Source organism: Nuphar pumila, chromosome 7 (assembly GCF_984573655.1).
Source record: "Nuphar pumila chromosome 7, dmNupPumi1.hap1.1, whole genome shotgun sequence".
Taxonomy (NCBI): Eukaryota; Viridiplantae; Streptophyta; class Magnoliopsida; order Nymphaeales; family Nymphaeaceae; genus Nuphar; species Nuphar pumila.
In genome coordinates, this window is record NC_143255.1 from 92,696,954 (window position 1) to 92,715,295 (window position 18,342).

Sequence of the window (18,342 nt, forward strand, 5' to 3'; positions counted from 1 at the left end):
ATAGCATTGGGGGTCCCAACATCAAGCCGTTGGGCCCCCCAATGGTCATAAATATGGTCGTTGGGCCCCCCAATGGTCATAAATATGGCCGTTGGGGGCTCCCAACGACTCTATGTGGGAGCCCCCAATGGCCTCTCATTCTTCCTCTTTTTGTGTATAAATAGAGGACTTCTTTCCTTGTATTTGTATGTATTCCAATGCTCTCTTTAATATAGTTTTCATTTTTTATTTGCTTTTTGTAGCCTTTCAAGGCTTTTGTATTGTCCCATTGTGGACTTCTTATTTGTATTTTTCTTGTGCCATCGTGTTTGTCCATTATTGGATTTTGTGATTGCTTTTGCATTCTTGGGTTATATTTCTGCATACTTCATTACAACTAAATGGTGCATATTCCAATGCACTCCAAGATGATCTCCAAGACTCAAAACATTATACAAAACTTAAGAATTAAAAGACGGATAATTTTATTCATAATAGACATTAAAAGAAACACAAAAATAAAATTACATTCTAGCCTCACTACAATGCACTTAACGAAAAACAATACAAAACCCTAATACTACCCATCACTCTCTCAACCTTGCACATTCACACACACCCTTTATTTATAGAGGCTAAAGAGAGAAGAAAAGTAAAGAAGAGGAAGTCCTCTTAATAGCCAACAAGGGAACGGCTAGAATTTCTAGCCATTGGGACTAAGTCAACTTGTTTGACTTAGTCCCCAATATATATATATATATACATTTAATCTTAACAGTGTTCTGGTATTTAAATAAGGATGTCGTTGGTGGTATGGTTCGTTTCCTTTTCATTTCAGTTAGTTCTGTTATTTTCCCCCATATTCTGCTTGATGCATCTCATTGTAGCTGATCCTTTTGTTTTCTCATCACCAGGTTGTGGGGCGTGGCAGCCAACCTTTTGTACTCACTCCAAAATTCTTTGAAAGTGCATCCTCTTCTCCCTTCCCAGTTGGCACTGGATTAAGATCTGAGAAATTTGCCAGATGGCTTTGTGAAAGAAAGAATGATTTAATGGGGGACGGAGTCTTCCTAGGTGCTGATTTGCACTGTGGTGACATGTTTCATTTATTTTCCCTAGTTTCATCAGGAGAAGTGTTCATCTCTCCATGTCTACCCTTAGAGGGAGTAGGAGATGTTGATAGCCAGGTTGGCTTAAAGCGCAAAATTGATAAAGAGAAATTAAACAATGGTCATCAAGTCAAAAAAACCAAATTGAACTCCATAAATGATGGTGAACTTTGTTCACGTCGAGAGAAAGGGTTCCCTGGTATTAAATTGTCTTTAAACTATGCAATTATATCAAAATACGAAGCTTTGGAGTTGGATCTGAATGATGAAAAGCTGAAGAGCACTGTTTCATGCACTGGAAGTGACAATTTAAACATCTCTTCTTACACTGATCCTTTAGCTGAAGCTAGCAGTTTAAGCCCATTCCATAGCGGTGAAAATGATAGCTCAGCTGCAAGATCATCTAATGAGTCATCATGGGAAGCTATGTCTAGCATCGCTAGACTTTCCTTACCCATAGATTGTCCTTCAAGAGAAGGTAGCATTTTATGTCCTTATTTGTTTGAAACTGCTTACCATGTCATTCATAAAGCTGGGGATCAAGGTCTGACTCTGGAAGAAGTAGGTCTAGCACTGGCTCTGGAAGGTATGGTTTCTATTTCTGTTTTTCAAATTTTTGTTCATGTTGCATTTTGATACATTTATTTTTTCCATTGTTCATGTTGTTGTTGTTGTTGTTGTTGTAGATATGAAGATTGCTAAACTCATAGTGGGTGTGCTGCATAAAGTTGGGTTGGTTGTAAAGGTAATTCTTGTGTTCTTATAATTTGAGCCGTGGAAGGCTTGAGTTGCACCAATCTATCTTACCTAATATTGCAAAATTCTAAGATATACTAGGAGAGTTTAAGGTAGAAATTTTTCATACTGGATTATATTATATGAAGGTTGTAATATATTTTTAATCAAATACTAAATCAAAATTAAAATATAGACAATATGAAATTCTAAAAATCTATCAGAAAGATTATGTGTGTAAGGCAAATATTTGGTGCTAATGAAGGAATAAAACTATTGAGCTGGAAAACATATGTAGCAACTCAATCTGTCCACCTATATGTGTCCAACGTGGTTTGTTTGCTAGAAATCATTGGATAGAGTCTTTCTAATTTAACGTCACAAATTTTTAGTTGAAAAGTTTTAGTACATTCTGAACCTATGTCACATAGGTGCGGATGCGGGTGCGGCGATGCGGCACTTTTAAAAAACTTGGGTGCGGGGAGAATATATATATATATATATATATATATTAACAGTTTTAAGTTAACACTCCTGTGTATTTGTGTGCATTTATGTATTTATATATATAATATAGATAAAAATGGACTTGATTAGGGTTAACTGAATCTACTTTTGGATAGAAATAAACTTCACTGTGGTTGACTTCACCTAACACAAAGGAAGCTGTGTCCAAGTGTCGCACCCGCCTGGGTGCGGGGGCGGTGCCCTGTTAGAAGAGTCCGTGTGACATAGTTCTGAGCCATTGATTTTGAAGTCATTGGCAAACCTAATGTTTTGTCATGACACATGATTCAAAACATATTTCCTACTAAACAAGCCAGTGGACCATGTAGATCACATCTATAGGTCTGATCTACAAAAATTCAAAAAAACATGAATAAAAGGTGATTTCTATTCAATAGTTCTATATCTTCATTAGTAATGTATATATATATATATATATATATATATATATATATATATATATATATATATATATATATATATATATATATATATTATGTCACATGGGTGTGGGTGCGTCAGGGGCAAAAATCCAAAAAAAATGGACCGAAATGACCCTGGGTGCGGTCAACGCACCCAGGGTCGGGTTGACCGCACCCGCACCCGCGTTGAGTCGCGTCGACGCGGGTGCGGCACCCTGCTAGCCGAATCCCTGTTACATAGTATATATATATATATATATATATATATATATATATATATATATATATATATATATATATATATATATATATATATATAAAGCAATAAATTTATAATATCAAGTAAACCTAATTTTGGTTTTGATAACAGGGAGAAACCACCATGTTGGTTGGATGTCCCATTGTGGGCAGAGAGGTGCCACATTGACATGGCCCTGTTTCGGTGTCCATGGTGTAAAACCCTACTAGTATTCTCCCCCTTCTTATCAGGGATAGTCCCCTTGGCTTTGGCTTTGCAGCAAGGGGTGTGCACCCTGGTTATCAAACTGGCGATGCCCTTCAAACTTGAATGCCTTAAGCCAACCCACCTGGCCAGGCGTGGGGAGCCCATGTGGATAAGCAGGCCTAGTTACTCATCTAACAATTGGCAAATAATATGACATCAACAATAAAAACATACGCTTACAATATGGTGTGACAAACAAGCCACAACATACATGAAACTATAAATGACCAAATAAAACTGGAATACCACATTAAAGTAGTTCTAATAAGTACAATTACTGTCATAGTTCTACAGCCATCAAATAATTAACGATTCTGTGCTGTCTAACTTTCTAGTTATTTTCAGTTTTCTACCAATCAAATTGAGATTGATGCTTGAATGGAGGATTTTCTTCTTGTGTCATCTCCGCTTCCTCCTCCTCCTTATGGTTTTGTGAAATTTGTGGCATTGTTAGTTGTAAGTTAAGACTACATTAAAGGTAGGTCCTCTGTCACCTTGGAAATATCTGTTAAAACATCTGACATCTTCACATAACTAATATATTATTTTTTTTAAAAATGCAAGGATTTTTATTAAAAGATGACAAGGCATCATCTGAAAAACCCTTGTTACATGATTCTAGAGGGTCCGATCCAGGCATAGTCTCTGAATCAAGTCATTTCTTCAAGGAACGTGCTAGAATTTATTTTTCCAGCCATAGTGACATTAGCATATTTTCTGTGAAAAACTCTGCAGTTCCTAGGTATCCACGTGAATCACCACGCCGGTAGGAGCCACCATTTCCATATATATCACCAATTCTCACTTTTCTTTTGCGTAATTGGCCCCAATACCGGTTCTGTGATACATTTCCTGGTCGTTAGGTCCATATTAATATTCTGCCATGCTAATCTGAAAAGGTGCTGGAGAAAAATGAGAACTCCACATGATGTGACTTGTAACTTCATCTGATGAATACATAGCAGTAACTTGCAAGGCTGAACCTCCTTTTCTTGCTCTGTGTGACCTCAGGAACTAGTGAATTCATTCTGCATAAGATTTCTTATAAACTGAATATCCCAGCCACTCTTCCAAATGGGAAAAGGACCTCTAGGTTTTGTGTGTGAAAATGAGGCCTGAAATGATTTCCTTTAACGTAGAAACATTTCCTAAACTGGCCAGAAAAATGGAAAAAACTCATCAGAGAACTTTATGATCTGGCAGATTGACTTGAATCATATAAGCTGTAGCGCTTGTATGATAACACATACTGATATATATGATACACCATATATTACTGTAATTAATGATGTATCGTACTTTATCCTGGTGTGATACAACAACCAATCATACACTTCAATATGATTGTTGCAACATTGATCTTGCCATCTTAGTTCTAGTAAAGGTAGAAATTCAGTTTCAACTGATTCTAGTAGATTCTTGATGATTCTTGGCTATAATAAATAAGTTAATTGACCTTCTGATCACTGAACTCTGTCACTTATGCAAGTTGGTGGAACTTCCTACTGTATGATAGCTGATTTGCAGTACTTGCACTCAATGCTGGTAATTCATGCCGGTCGATTGACCAATACCATGAACCATATTTTTGGGACATACAACTGATGTTGTTTTCACTAAAGTTCTAAACAATCTTATCACCTCTAAAGGACTTCTTGTTTTACTGGAAGCATGATTTTTAGAAATGAGTATGTGTCTTAGTGCTTCTGCTCTGTTTTCAGATGCATGTTACTTCATGCTTTTAAAGCATGCTTCTTGGGAAGTGTGCTTATGCACTCTAGGTAATTCCAGCAATATTGCAAAGACTGGTGAATATCGTATCAATGAGTGTGTGCAACAAGACCTTTCAAGTGTTCAATGAAAACAAAGTGCCTTATTTGTTACAAATGTGTATATCTCACTGTAGACGCATCAGGCTATCTTGTAAACATTTGTAAACACTAACATGAAGCATGGTTGTCAAATTAGAATTCTTTTTTTTGGAAATCCAGTTCTAGTCAGGAGTGTACAACAAACTTGATATACCTGCTCCTACCTACTTATGTCCATTTAGTGTATGCTAGTTGCATATTTTTTTCTCACATAGTAATTTTATTGATGAATCAAGCTTTTATGCACTTTCAAACCATCAAAATTGTGTTTCATGCAGGTAAATGCTTTTGATCATACCCGGGTTGTTGCTACTTATTATGGTGCAAAATATTTGCTGGGCATCCCTTTTGCTGACAGGGAAGATCATGTCTTACCCATTGTGAGAAGTAACGAAAGTTTTCCTACATCTAAAGAGAATGATGATGTTGCATACCATTCAGAGGATATAACTAGTTTGGACCTTTCTGAAGGACATCGAGTGACCATTTTACATGGATCTGATGTCACTATCCTGACATGTAATAATGCTCAAGCAAGTGGAAAGATTGCCAGTGAGCATGACAAACCTTTCTCTTCCCAAGGATATACCAATCATAAAGAGTCGCATGTAAAGTTTGCTGAAGGCTTTCAGCCAATACTGCCATGGCTCAATGGTGATGGTGGCAAAAATCCTATCATGTATGAGGCACTGACACGCCGAATTCTTGGCATTGTGATGCAAAACCCAGGGATTTCAGAGGTAATCACCGAGAATGTAATCTTTTATTGATTAGGATTCACAAAAAATTTATTACATTTGGTTGTGCATGCACCCTCTTTCGTCACACTTCTAGTTCATGTGCCACACTCTTGTTGTTTTAGCACATCTCTGGGCATGGATATGACTTGATTCTGAAAAAGTTCACTTTGTTCTGGCATTTGCCACTACCAGGATGTCTTCCTGGTGTGTGTGTGTGTGTGTGTGTGTGAGAGAGAGAGAGAGAGAGAGAGAGAGAGAGAGGCTGCAAATATTTGTTTCATTGTTCTGGTGTCTAGTTGCTTTTTGGTTGCTATTTCTGGCTCACTTATGTTCACTGGTCATGAATGATTATTGAAAATAGGGTAGTTTACCATAATGTTAGCCATGGATGAGATCTTTGTGAATTTTATTGGATTAGGTTATTCTTTTTTTTTTTTTAATTCGACTTCCCTTTGGTTACAATGCTTTGTACTTAACATTGACTTTGACTGTGGATCTTATTATTTTTCCAAATTGACAGGATGATCTTATTGGTCAAATGGATGTCCTGAACCCACAAGTAAGTGCCTAACCGATGCACAGAAATTTATGCAAAATTATGTTCTAGTATACTATCTTAGTTTCAGGCAAACCAGATTTTCCTAGAAATACTTTGTTGTTTTAAATTTTATGCCTTCAATTGTCAAATAATTTAATGTTATTTTGGTTATAATTCTTACAGAATAACCAAGATGACCAATGTTTTGTTGGAAGCATTGGTCTTTAGCACTATTAACATTTTGTTTTGATGTTCCGATGAGGAAAAGAAGTTTCTATTAAAACAAAAGAATCAGAAATTGTAGAGGGTTTGTCTGGCATTTCTATTTTGGGTGTCAATGACATATCGTGGAATAGTTTGCTTACTTCTCCTTGTTGAACATGCAGAGCTGCAGAAAACTGTTGGAATTGCTGGTTCTAGATAACCATCTCACTGTGAGGAGTATGCATCAGACAACAACTGATTCACTTCCATCCTTATTGGGATCTGTTCTCGGAACCAAACTGAGGAAACCAGAGTCGGTGTACAGGAGACACTTCTTTGCTAATCCCATGAGCACATCCTTGCTGTAGTGAAACTCCCTTATTGACTTACGGTGGAATCTGCAGAAAGGGTTGCACTGTAAATATCTTGTTCCTTTTTTGGAAGTCATTGTAAATTTCTGTAGGGGCCAATGCGTTCATATCTCCCAAACTACAAACAATTTCATGGCGCAATTTGGTATAGAGACTCATTGTATAATAGTAAACAAGCACAAAAAATGGGCCAATATAGTCACACGAAAAATTGGCCCAAAATCAAGAATGTGCATCACTGCAGAATTCCGTCACAACCTGCGGTTTGCCAAAAAACAGCCAATTGCGCACAATCTCTGCAAATTCCACTGACGCATCCTTGTTCATTCCCTTCTACACACTTCTAAGTGTCTGAGGACCAAAAATCAGCCCCAGAGCACGCGTGGATTTGCCAGAATTTGCCTACAAAGTTTATGCTACTCACTGTGCACAATAACACCGCAATTATCTATACAGCTCGCTGGAAAACGGTGATGCTCACTGGAAAATGGAACAATTCATCAGTGCCGTTGGTTCCAACCGAAAACTAACATCTGAATCTTTCAAATGACACCTAAAGCACCAAGAAAAGTGGTCGAACTTGGGACTTGCGTTTACAAGTCACCAGATTTTCTACTATGACAAGATCGAACAAAATTGCATAAATCCAACCGGGAGTCACAAGAATTTGTAAATTTTGGGCTACTCACTATGGCTCAATCCGTGCAAATGCTAAGATAAGGTCTACAGACCTCTAGGAACAAGAATTCACCAACGGATCTGTTGGATCTTGGCCCGAATGTTCAGATCCCAACCTGAACAACTAACCAAATTAGAGAATGACTAAACACTTGATCTAGCTTAGTTCTGGGATAATTACTAGGAAAATCTCTCGTTTCTCATAGATCATAGTTATATCCATTGATTAAGCACAAATCTACAATGAATTCAATGGAAAAACAAGTTAAACAATATCAAATTCACCAGATCTACCTTGATCCAACTGCCAAAAGCTAAGATCTATCTATACTATGCTTGATCTTCAACAACTGACCTTGCTGATCTTGGATTTCGTGGAAATGAAACTCTGGATCTATGAATTAGGCTTCAAACATGATTAAAGTGCTAGATCCACCCAAATCTAGGGTCTGATTGCCGGAATTCTCCATAGAAATCGTCAATTGGAAGGTTCGGCCAACTGTAGGGTGAGGAGCACTCTATAGAGTTCAACTCGAAAGAGTGAGGAGCACATTAGAGCTCTACTCTAATTTAGATATGATTTCCACATATCTAATTGAGAAATTGAAGAAGACAAGTAGAAGAAGTAGTGACTAGAGGAGAAGAGAGGCCAATAAAGAAAATTTAATTCATTTCATTTTCTAGCATATTCTAAATTTGGCCCCAAAGGGGATTTTTAAGACCATAATTTGGATCTTGGGTTGAGATCTATTTTGTGCATGATCCTGAGACCCAAACAACCCATGACACCCTTATTTCAATGAAATTCATGAAAATTTACATGAAATGCAAATGCAATACAACACAAAAGTCATATAGCTAGGGGCTCAAGGTTTGGACAAACCAAGCACACCCCAAGCGTGCGTGGGTGTAATGAGGCTGTATCAATCCACCATGTTTTCCTTAGTTTTGTCCAAAAACATCTCATGTAAGTGCTAAGCATTGAAATTGAAAAGTGGTTCTTGCCCTTCATCCCTTATTGATAAGGCATACACAACTTTATTGGTCACACCTTTCTTGTGCTCAAGTGAGAAGTCATACCCTTGCAACTTTAAAATCCACTATTGTTGACTATTAGTGGAGATCATTTGCCTTATAAGGAGCTTCAAACTCTCGTGGTCGGTGCGTACAAAAAAATGCCCCCCAAGAATTTTAAGTCTCCACTTTTCTGATTAAGACTATAGCTAATATCTCCTTATCATAGATGGAGAGTCCTTTATCCCTATTAGGGAGAGCCTTGCTCATGTGGGAAATTGGATGCAATGTCAGTACCCACTCCCGTATCACATGCATTGGTCTCAATTATAAAAGGTTGAGTGAAGTCCGGTAGCCATAATGCTCGGTTAGGCCAAGAAATCTCCCAAATCCTCTTATGTTTTGAAGTCTAGGCCATTCCACCATGAATTAGACCTTGTTCGGTCCGCTTGCACCCTTTACAAGACTTACTCAGAACTATAATCACTTCTTTTGACGTATAATATATGCTCTCTTTAACACCTCAAGGATTGACCTCACATGTTCTACGTGTTCTCTTGTACACTGAAATGTTACTAATACATATTTGCTAGAGAGTGGTATAAAATATAATTCATAGTGTTAGAATGTTGCTAGTGCATTTGTCAATCCTAATGACATAACTAAAAACTCATATTGCTCATCATAAGTTTAAAGGTTGTTTTATCAATGTCTCGAAAAGCCATTGACAATAGCCTGCCCTTATATCCAATTTTGAAAAGCAGCAAGATCCATATAGCTCATCGATAACCGGTGTTGAATATTTGTCCTTTACCGTGATTGTGTTGAGCGCTTTTTAATCCACACAAAATTTCATGTACCATCTTCTTTCTTCAGTAATAATGCTATAGAGGAGTAGGCTGAATTATTTTGGATTCTAACATTTCATTCACCGTACCATTTCATTCTCTCCCACTACGATAAGTCAGTTCATACCTGAATCCGATTGGTATTGAGTCTGAATCCAGGTTTGATCAATTTTTTCACAAGAGAAACCATACATGGATCTGATAAGAATTTCATAAATCAGACTCGGTTCATACCCACAATTGCGGATAACTTGAGACAGACCAGGGTTTGGTATAAAATTTCATAAACCATACAAGTCATATAATAATCAGACTTTACGGGTTCAGCCCGAATAGTTAATCGAACTCCTTCCTTTTTGTTACCAGACCCTCCTGAATTCAATACGAGTTTAAATCGGGTCATAACCTACCCCTTGAGACTAAGGGTGTCAATGGGTTGGGTTTGGTTCGGACCCAGGTGAAATCAGTCTTGGACCAGATTTTTGGGTATGGTACCAGGTCAGTACCCGGGTTTAATCGGACCTACTATAAAAAACCATATTCGGACCCACTAAGAACTACATAAACCAAACCCAAATCATACCCAGTAAAACCATATTTTTTTTATCATTTTTACATTGAAAAATTACAGGCCTTAATCGAAACTCGGGTCGAGTCTGAGTCTGGTATAAAATTTCACTAACTATACTCGGTTTTTGTATTAATCGGACCTTTCGGGTCTGGTCCCGGGTCTTCTTATTTATCACCATACCTGGACCCTATATAGGGTTTGGTTCCGGTCGGGTCCGGGTAAGCCAGGCCCGTTGACACCCATGCTTGCCACCCTTTTTTAAGTGCGGGCGATGTCATTATGGTATGCTCTCTCCTCCCAGTCCGACCGGGGCTCGTGGGACAATTATCTGTAAGCATGCTGAAGGTCAATTTCTTATGAAATCACAGACACCCAATAATTCTTTTCCAGGCGTTCTGATTCCCCCACTTATCCAGAAAACCGTAATATAAGTTGGGAAATCGCATCATGTAGCACATCAAGATTTCCCAACTTATTCCACTTTTCCTGGCAACCTTCCACAAACACAAATTACTAGGGTTTTAAGAACAGAAACGAGAGAGATAAGGGGGGTGGGGGGCGTATAGTATTACCAAGACCCTGTCCCGTTCGGCGTGGCTGGAAATGAGGATGGGGGCTCGCTCCTTCGGCGGCTGGTTCAGCAGTATGCGCAGCTGCGGGAATTTTATCTCTTGTTCCATGATTGGACCTCTTGAGAGGATCAGAAATGTTGTCCTCATGTATGAAGTTTCTATGCATATATGCAGGAACAGATAGCGCAAAGCCCATGATTAGATATTTTGTCTTACATGTTGATATTTTTTTATCATCACCTGCATATATGTTCACTGATCATGAATGGTTATTGAAAATAAGGTAGTTTACCATATTGTTAGCCATGGATGAGATCTTTGTGAATTTTATTGGATTAGGTTATTCTTTTTTTTTTTTTAATTCGACTTCCCTTTGATTACAATGCTTTGTACTTACTATTGACTTTGACTGTGGATCTTATTATTTTTCCAATTTGACAGGATGATCTTATTGGTCAAATGGATGTCCTGAACCCACAAGCAAGAGCCTAACCGATGCACAGAAATTTATGCAAAACTATGTTCTAGTATACTACCTTAGTTTCAGGCAAACCAGATTTTCCTAGAAATGCTTTGTTGTTTTAAATTTTATGCCTTCAATTGTCAAATAATTTAATGTTATTTTGGTTATAATTCTTACAGTAACCAAGATGACCAATGTTTTGTTGGAAGCATTGGTCTTTAGCACTATTAACATTTCGTTTTGATGTTCCGATGAGGAAAAGAAGTTTCTATTAAAACAAAAGAATCAGAAATTGTAGAGGGTTTGTCTGGCATTTCTATTTTGGGTGTCAATGACATATCGTGGAATAGTTTGCTTACTTCTCCTTGTTGAACATGCAGAGCTGCAGAAAACTGTTGGAATAGCTGGTTCTAGATAACCATCTCACTGTGAGGAGTATGCATCAGACAACAACTGATTCACTTCCATCCTTATTGGGATCTGTTCTCGGAACCAAACTGAGGAAACCAGAGTCGGTGTACAGGAGGCACTTCTTTGCTAATCCCATGAGCACATCCTTGCTGTAGTGAAACTCCCTTATTGACTTACGGTGGAATCTACAGATAGGGTTTCATAGTGGATATCTTGTTCCTTTTTTTGGAAGTCATTGTAAATTTCTGTAGGGGCCAATGCTTTCGTAGGCTTGACTTCTTATTCAATCCACATATAGTAATTCATATAAAGTCTATATCTATATAAAGTCAGTACTAATAATGAGAAATGAAATAATATACATGGATAGTCTATACATAAAACCGTGTTTTTTCCATAATGTAAACCATGGCCATCTTATTTCTACTTAATGAGATTGGATCCTGAAATCGTTCTTCTAAGCATATATTGGAGTTCATATATAATATGTAGCTACGGGTATGTAGCTCGAGCCACTATCACATCAATCCAAGGTCTCTCTCATTCAATTTTCAGTCTGAATAGCTTTACTGCGAATTGGGTTGGCGGGTCGACCTGGCGGGTTGGCGGGTCAGCATACCTCAACCCGAACCCGACCCGCTTATTAAACGGGTCGGCTGTGGCAAACACGAACCCGACCCGTTTATTAAACAGGTAACCCGACACGACCCGCCAACCCGTTTAATAAAAGGGTTGGGTCGGGTAAATGGGTTGGTGGGTTAGCGGGCGGGTTGGTGGGCGGGTTGGCGCACGGGTTGGCAGGTTGACCCGCCCGCCTAACCCGTTTATTAAACGGGTCAGCCGGGTTGGCAGGTTGGCATACCCCTAACACGAACCCGACCCGTTTGATAAACGGGTTAGGTGGGTCGACCCATTTATTAAACGGGTTAGTTTAAGCCCAACCCGAACCCGCCTAAGAGGCGGGTTGGCGGGTCGTGTCAGGTTTTGCCACCCCTAACTGCGAAGCATGCGGGGTCCTAGGAACTTGTCCCAATTATAGGCATGCTTTGCTTCTGAGGGACTTGTCAAGGGTGGTGTATGTTCGCCCCCGATGATTCACTGAATCCCACGTCTGTGTTCGGGGCTTTGAATGAGCACCACGTATACAAGCACATGGGGCTCGTATTCCCGTGTATGTTGACATAACTTTGCATCGGACTCTGGTGTTGTTGCAAAGACTTAAGTACCCTTTCTTGCTATTCTTCTCATAAAGTGATGGTTTGAGAAAATGACAAAAATGCCCTTCATTCAAAAAAGAAAAAACAAACAGTTCAAAAAAAGGACAAACATGTCCTCCATCTAGAAAGTCGATGATGATGTTGACTCTTCAAAGTCTTCTTCTTCTTTCTCCGTAAAACACTGTAAAACCCTCTCTCTCTCTAGAGAAGAAATCAAGGGAGGCAAAAAGTTCTTCCTGGAGAAGGCCATGAACATCAACCATCTCACACTCTCTCCCTTCTCTCTCTACTTCTGTGTACATCCAACAAACAATCTTATATTGCTCCATCGCCATCTTCTTCTTCTTCCTTCTTCGTAAAACACTGTAAAACCCTCTCTCTCTCTAGAGAAGAAATCAAGGGAGGTAAAGAGTTCTCCCTGGAGAAGGCCATGAACACCAACCCTCTCACTCTCTATCCCTTCTCTCTCTACTTATGTGCCTTATTTAGAGTTTTTGCCCTTACAGGAGGGGGGTCCGGGGGCTCCGCGGGCGGGCCGCCCCTGGCGGGGGGCTCGGGGGGCAGCGCCCTCCGAACCATTTTTTTTTTTGGGCCTTCCAACAACGATTTGTAGTATTATCTGGCTTTCCTACAGCAATTTGTAGTATTTTCGGGTCTCCAACGAAACGCTATAGTGATTTGCGGAAGACACTACAAATCGCTATAGCGATTTACGGAAGACACTACAAATCGCAAATCGTTATAGCGATTTGTAGTGTCTTCCGCAAATCGCTATAGGGATTTGTAGTGTTATTTAGTAAGTAAATCGTTGTAAATCGCTACCCGAATTAGGACCAACTTGTCAGGGCCATATCTCTTTAACCGAAGGTCATATTCCAAATTCGTAAAAAGTAGTGTCATCGTTATTGAGTCTAGTTTATTTTTGTAAATTTTCAGCAAATTTTTTTGTTATTTCATTCTTCATTTTAACTAAAAACCAGACCCCTATTATTTTGTGTTATTTGAGTTGCACAACACCATTCTCGCTTGACATCTACATCTTGATTCTGGCATGCTCCTTGTTGGATTTTTCATTGATTTCTTCCAACCTTGCTTAGAACAAAAATATGTCTTTCTCACCACGATACCCTGTGCATTTTTTGACCACGACACCCGGGACCCGTGTCGGGGGGAGCCCCCAGACCCCTCTCCTGTAAGGGCAAAAACTCTAAATTAGGCTTCACAACGAATCAAGTTGAACGATGCTACCCACGCTGGAAGGAGCCCCCAAACCCTCCTCCTATAAGGGCAAAAACTCTAAATCAAGCTCCACAATGAATCAAGTTGAACGATGCTATCCACGCTGGGAGGAGCCTCCAAACCCTCCTCCTATAAGGGCAAAAACTCTGAATCAGACTCCACAACTCATCAAGTTGAATGATGCTACCCACGCTGGGAGGAACCCTCAGACCCCCTTTCTGTAAGGGTAAAAACTCTGAATCAGACTTCACAACTCTTCAAGTTGAATGATGCTACCCACGTTGGGAGGAGCCCCCAGACCCCTCTTCTGTAAGGGAAAAAACTCTGAATCAGGCTCCACAACGAATCAAGTTGAATGATGCTACCCACGCTGGGAGGAGCCCCCAAACCCTCCTCCTGTAAGGGTAAAAACTCTGAATCAGGATCTACAACTCATTTAGTTGAATGATGCTACCCACGCTAGGAGGAGCCCCCAAACCCTCCTTCTGTAAGGGGAAAAAACTCTGAATCAGGCTCCACAACAGTCAATGTGCAAGTTAGCCGGTGCTTGATGGAGCAATGTAAGTTCTTCTGTTGGATGTGCATAGAAGCAAAAAAAGAAGGAAGAGAGAGAGAGTGAGAGGGTTGATGTTCATGGCCTCCTCCAGGGGAGATTTCTTTCTCAGATAATCCTGCAGTGCAGAGACTGAGTCTTAAATAATCATCTTTAGGGCACTTAAGTCTTTACAACCACTCATTTTCAAGAATCGTCATTTTTTTTTGCACCAATGGAGAAGAGGGTACTTAAGTCTTTGCAATCGCATCAAACTCCAATGCTAATTAATGCTGACAAACATGGGGATACGAGATGCACATGCTTACATACGTGGTGCTCTTTGGGACCCCCGAACATGAGATGTAGCTAACTGCCCTGTTCGGGGGGGGGACATATAACGTGCTTTGTCAAGCACATGTAAACATTAAAAGTGCCTATTAAATGCATTTGGGAGATGCATTAGTAAATTCAGATTAAGCACTCAAAATGTTGAACTCTGAAGTAGTTTAGGATGGTTTACAAGACTGTTATAGGCTGTGGGCCGATCAGTATTATATCATAATAAATGAAAAAAACTATTTCTCCACATTTTTTTCTATTATTTTGAACGATCAATCCCTACAAACGGGAAGTACAAGATTTTTTTAGTACAAGGTGATGGTTAATGTGATTATGGCATATAACCAATGGCTCACAATGTTTGAAAATCATGATAAAAAAGATCGTGTTTCTATGTTAGCCAAGAAAATGATCCAAAGTGTGCTTTTCTAGCAAACAAGAGCCTAATGTGCTTAGCTTGGCCTGTTCAAGCTCATTTGTTAAGGCTGATACTGTGCTCAAACATATGATGAGCCAAGCTGAGCCCGATCACGTAGTGATCCATGGCAGGCAGCCAAGACTAAGCTCTCTAATTGAAAGAAGAAGAACCATTGTTACTTAACTAATTAAAATTAATGGATTTTGGAAGAAGGCATCTAGATCTTGGCTTGCCAAACTCAAAAATCACTTGGCTTGGGTAGGCCATAGTTACCAGGAAATGAAATGGACACTAGGAACGATACGTGAAGCAGAAACGAATGTTGAAAAGTAGTATGCTGGAAGTGGGATATAGTTGTAAAATGATTATGCAAACACGAAAATTGAAACGGTAACATATACAAGCACAAAAAGAAGGAAATAAGAAATGACATAAAACATATGTATAATGATATAAAATGAACATGCAAACTTGTTATAAAAAATTTATTATTTTTAATATGAAAATCATAGGAAGGAAAAAATGAACGGGAAGTGATAATAAGCAAAAGAGAAATGTTAAGGAAGCGAAAGGGAATTGATTTGGAAAACAAGGAGGTGGGCTTTCTAGTTTCCCATATTTCGGAAGCGGGCTTCCCAAAGTCTCCTCTCTTTTCAAATAAGCGAAGAGTTTTTCACTTCAAAAGTAAGCTTCCAAGTTATCAAGCTTTCTCAAGTGGCAAGAAGCTTCCGGTAACTATGGCGTAGGCTTAGCGAGTCACAAGGTTGTGCCTGGTTTCAGCCTTAATTAGCTGAGCTTAAGCAAGCCAAGGTCTGATCGTTCATCTCCTTTAGCAGCCAACCTCCTCCTTTTAGGCCAGAAAGCATAACTAACTACTCTCCATTATTGTGGTTACAAGGTAAACTGTACATAAAACATACATACTTTATTTTCTATTACTGACAAGCCACGGCAGTCGAGCCAACGAGTACCCCATGTTCATCTCAGCTCATGCAGCCTTCGTTAGCAGCTAATGGCTTCACTCATCAGCTCAATTTAAACCAGATTTTGACGAGTCAACTGCAGTCAGATTGCCAGCTCCTCATTTCATTTGTGGAAATTTAGTCTCTTTCTTTAAAAAAAAACACGCACACACAACCCTACGAATACATATTTTTTGGTTAGAATTTCTTTGCAATAAGTGAGACCAAAATCTTGGAGGCATGCAAAAATGTCACTTTTTTAAAAGTGACAGTTGCTCCATCGGAGTGAACTCGAATGGAGTAGGATTAAACACAACTAAACTTGCACCTTACGTGCATACCAGTCAATCTTAGCACTTAGAAGATTAGCCACCATGACACGGTTAGTTTCATATAAAGGTGAGAGAGAGAGAGATGGAAAAAAAGAATGAAGAACGAAAAAACGGATGAACATCGCTGATCAAGAATGGTAAAACAGGTAGCATACACTCATAATTGCACAAATGACCACCCCACGACGGCCTACGGACGTTGAGGCTAGCTGTTAAGGCTATGTGGCATGTCCCAAAAGGTAAAAATTGATCCTTACTACCTTGGTTAAACACCTAAAAGAAAAGGTTTAATAAAATCTTTTAAAATTCAGGCCAAATTCAAGTTCAAAGCCAATGTCAAATCCAAACTCCAAAGTCAAAAGTTCAAATTTCAAAGTTCAATTGTCAAGCCCCCTGAGAGCCTGGCCCTCTAACAACTCAGCACATTTTAAACCCAACGTAAGACTAAACATATTTAATGTAGACTTCTTCCAAAACCTATTTCTAAAAAACTAAGGCAAAGAGAGGATTATTTGGCCAAAAAGCTGGGTTCAAAAGCTATAAATTTTGAGCCAAACAACGTTTCACACCTCATGAATGCTTATTGTTGGCATTTCAATATGCCAAACTTACCTCTATAAATTTGAGTTGGAACTATCTACATCGCATTCATTAACCAAAAAGAATGAGCAGACATGAAAGAACCATCGCTTCTTTCACTTTTTTTTCTTTGTTTCTTCACTTCTTTGGCCTCTGGAAGGGTTCCCCTTATCAGATCGAGGGTTTTAGCAATGACACCCGTGTTCAAGATGTTGGCAAATTCGCGGTGTCCAGGTACGATAGAGGGTTCAAGGAACAGCTAGAATTCGTAGGGGTGGTGGAGGCCCAAAAGTTGCTGGTAGCCGGAGTGCAGCTACCGCTTGGTGATTCAGATCACCAGCGATACATTGGCCAAGTTCTACAAAGCTCAGGTGCGGGAGACCCACTTCGTGATGATCCTGGAATCATTTCAGCCCCATTTTACCTCAACTATCTGATTGTGTGATGGTGATTGCTATCAGTAATTTATACTTGTGCAACATGCTTCGAGTCTGCTACGTGATTGATAAGACTGAACTCTACTTTTGTATGAAAGTATTAGCACAATATAACTTTGAATTGAACCGACGGCTTAATTGTTCTAAGAAATTCGTAAGATAACCATATTTTACCCTTGAGATTGACAGAACCATCTCCTTACCCTCACATGAGAACTCACAACGGAGGACAAGCATGCGATGCATATGCAGTACTTACAATCTAGAGAAGGAAAACTGGAGCCAGCTGAGCTGATGGTGTGGTGAGGTGGGTGCACGTTGCCCAGCTCGTGATGAGAATCTGAATGTCCTCTTGACATATCACCCTTCAAAGTTCAGATACAACTCAACGCACCCCCTTACCTAGAAATAAATGGGGAAAAATGCCTCTCTCGCTCTCTCTCACGCACACACAGTATGTAGGGAAGGTAGGGATGTCAATAAATGCATATATGGTTTTGATATTTTGCTAACAGATCCCAGAAATGTCCGAATTTGACAGATATTTGAATCCATTTACATGTAAAAAAGCAGATCTGCTACGTGCTTGTCACCATCCAAATCTGAATCTGAATTTGGATCCATTTAGCCAACACCCGATTAGTCGAATATGGTATTGGCCACATCCAATCCGAATCCGAACTGTTTACAAGGGAAATAGCTTGACAAAAAATAAGGAATTCCAGATGAGGCAAAGGACTAGCGCA

General features: G+C 39.3%; 1 protein-coding gene across 1 annotated transcript in view; it reads left to right on the forward strand.

Moving 5' to 3' along the window:
- LOC149832483 (B-block binding subunit of TFIIIC) overlaps positions 1 to 7,168 on the forward strand; it is a 94,957-nt gene extending 87,789 nt beyond the window's left edge. Inside the window, exons 12-16 of the mRNA XM_090014522.1 lie at positions 894 to 1,674; positions 1,775 to 1,833; positions 5,407 to 5,868; positions 6,389 to 6,427; positions 6,793 to 7,168. Coding sequence (XP_089870648.1) covers positions 894 to 1,674; positions 1,775 to 1,833; positions 5,407 to 5,868; positions 6,389 to 6,427; positions 6,793 to 6,978 — 1,527 coding nt within the window. The 3' untranslated portion in view covers positions 6,979 to 7,168. The remainder of the gene's footprint in view (positions 1 to 893; positions 1,675 to 1,774; positions 1,834 to 5,406; positions 5,869 to 6,388; positions 6,428 to 6,792) is intronic.
- The last annotated feature ends 11,174 nt before the right edge of the window (positions 7,169 to 18,342 follow it).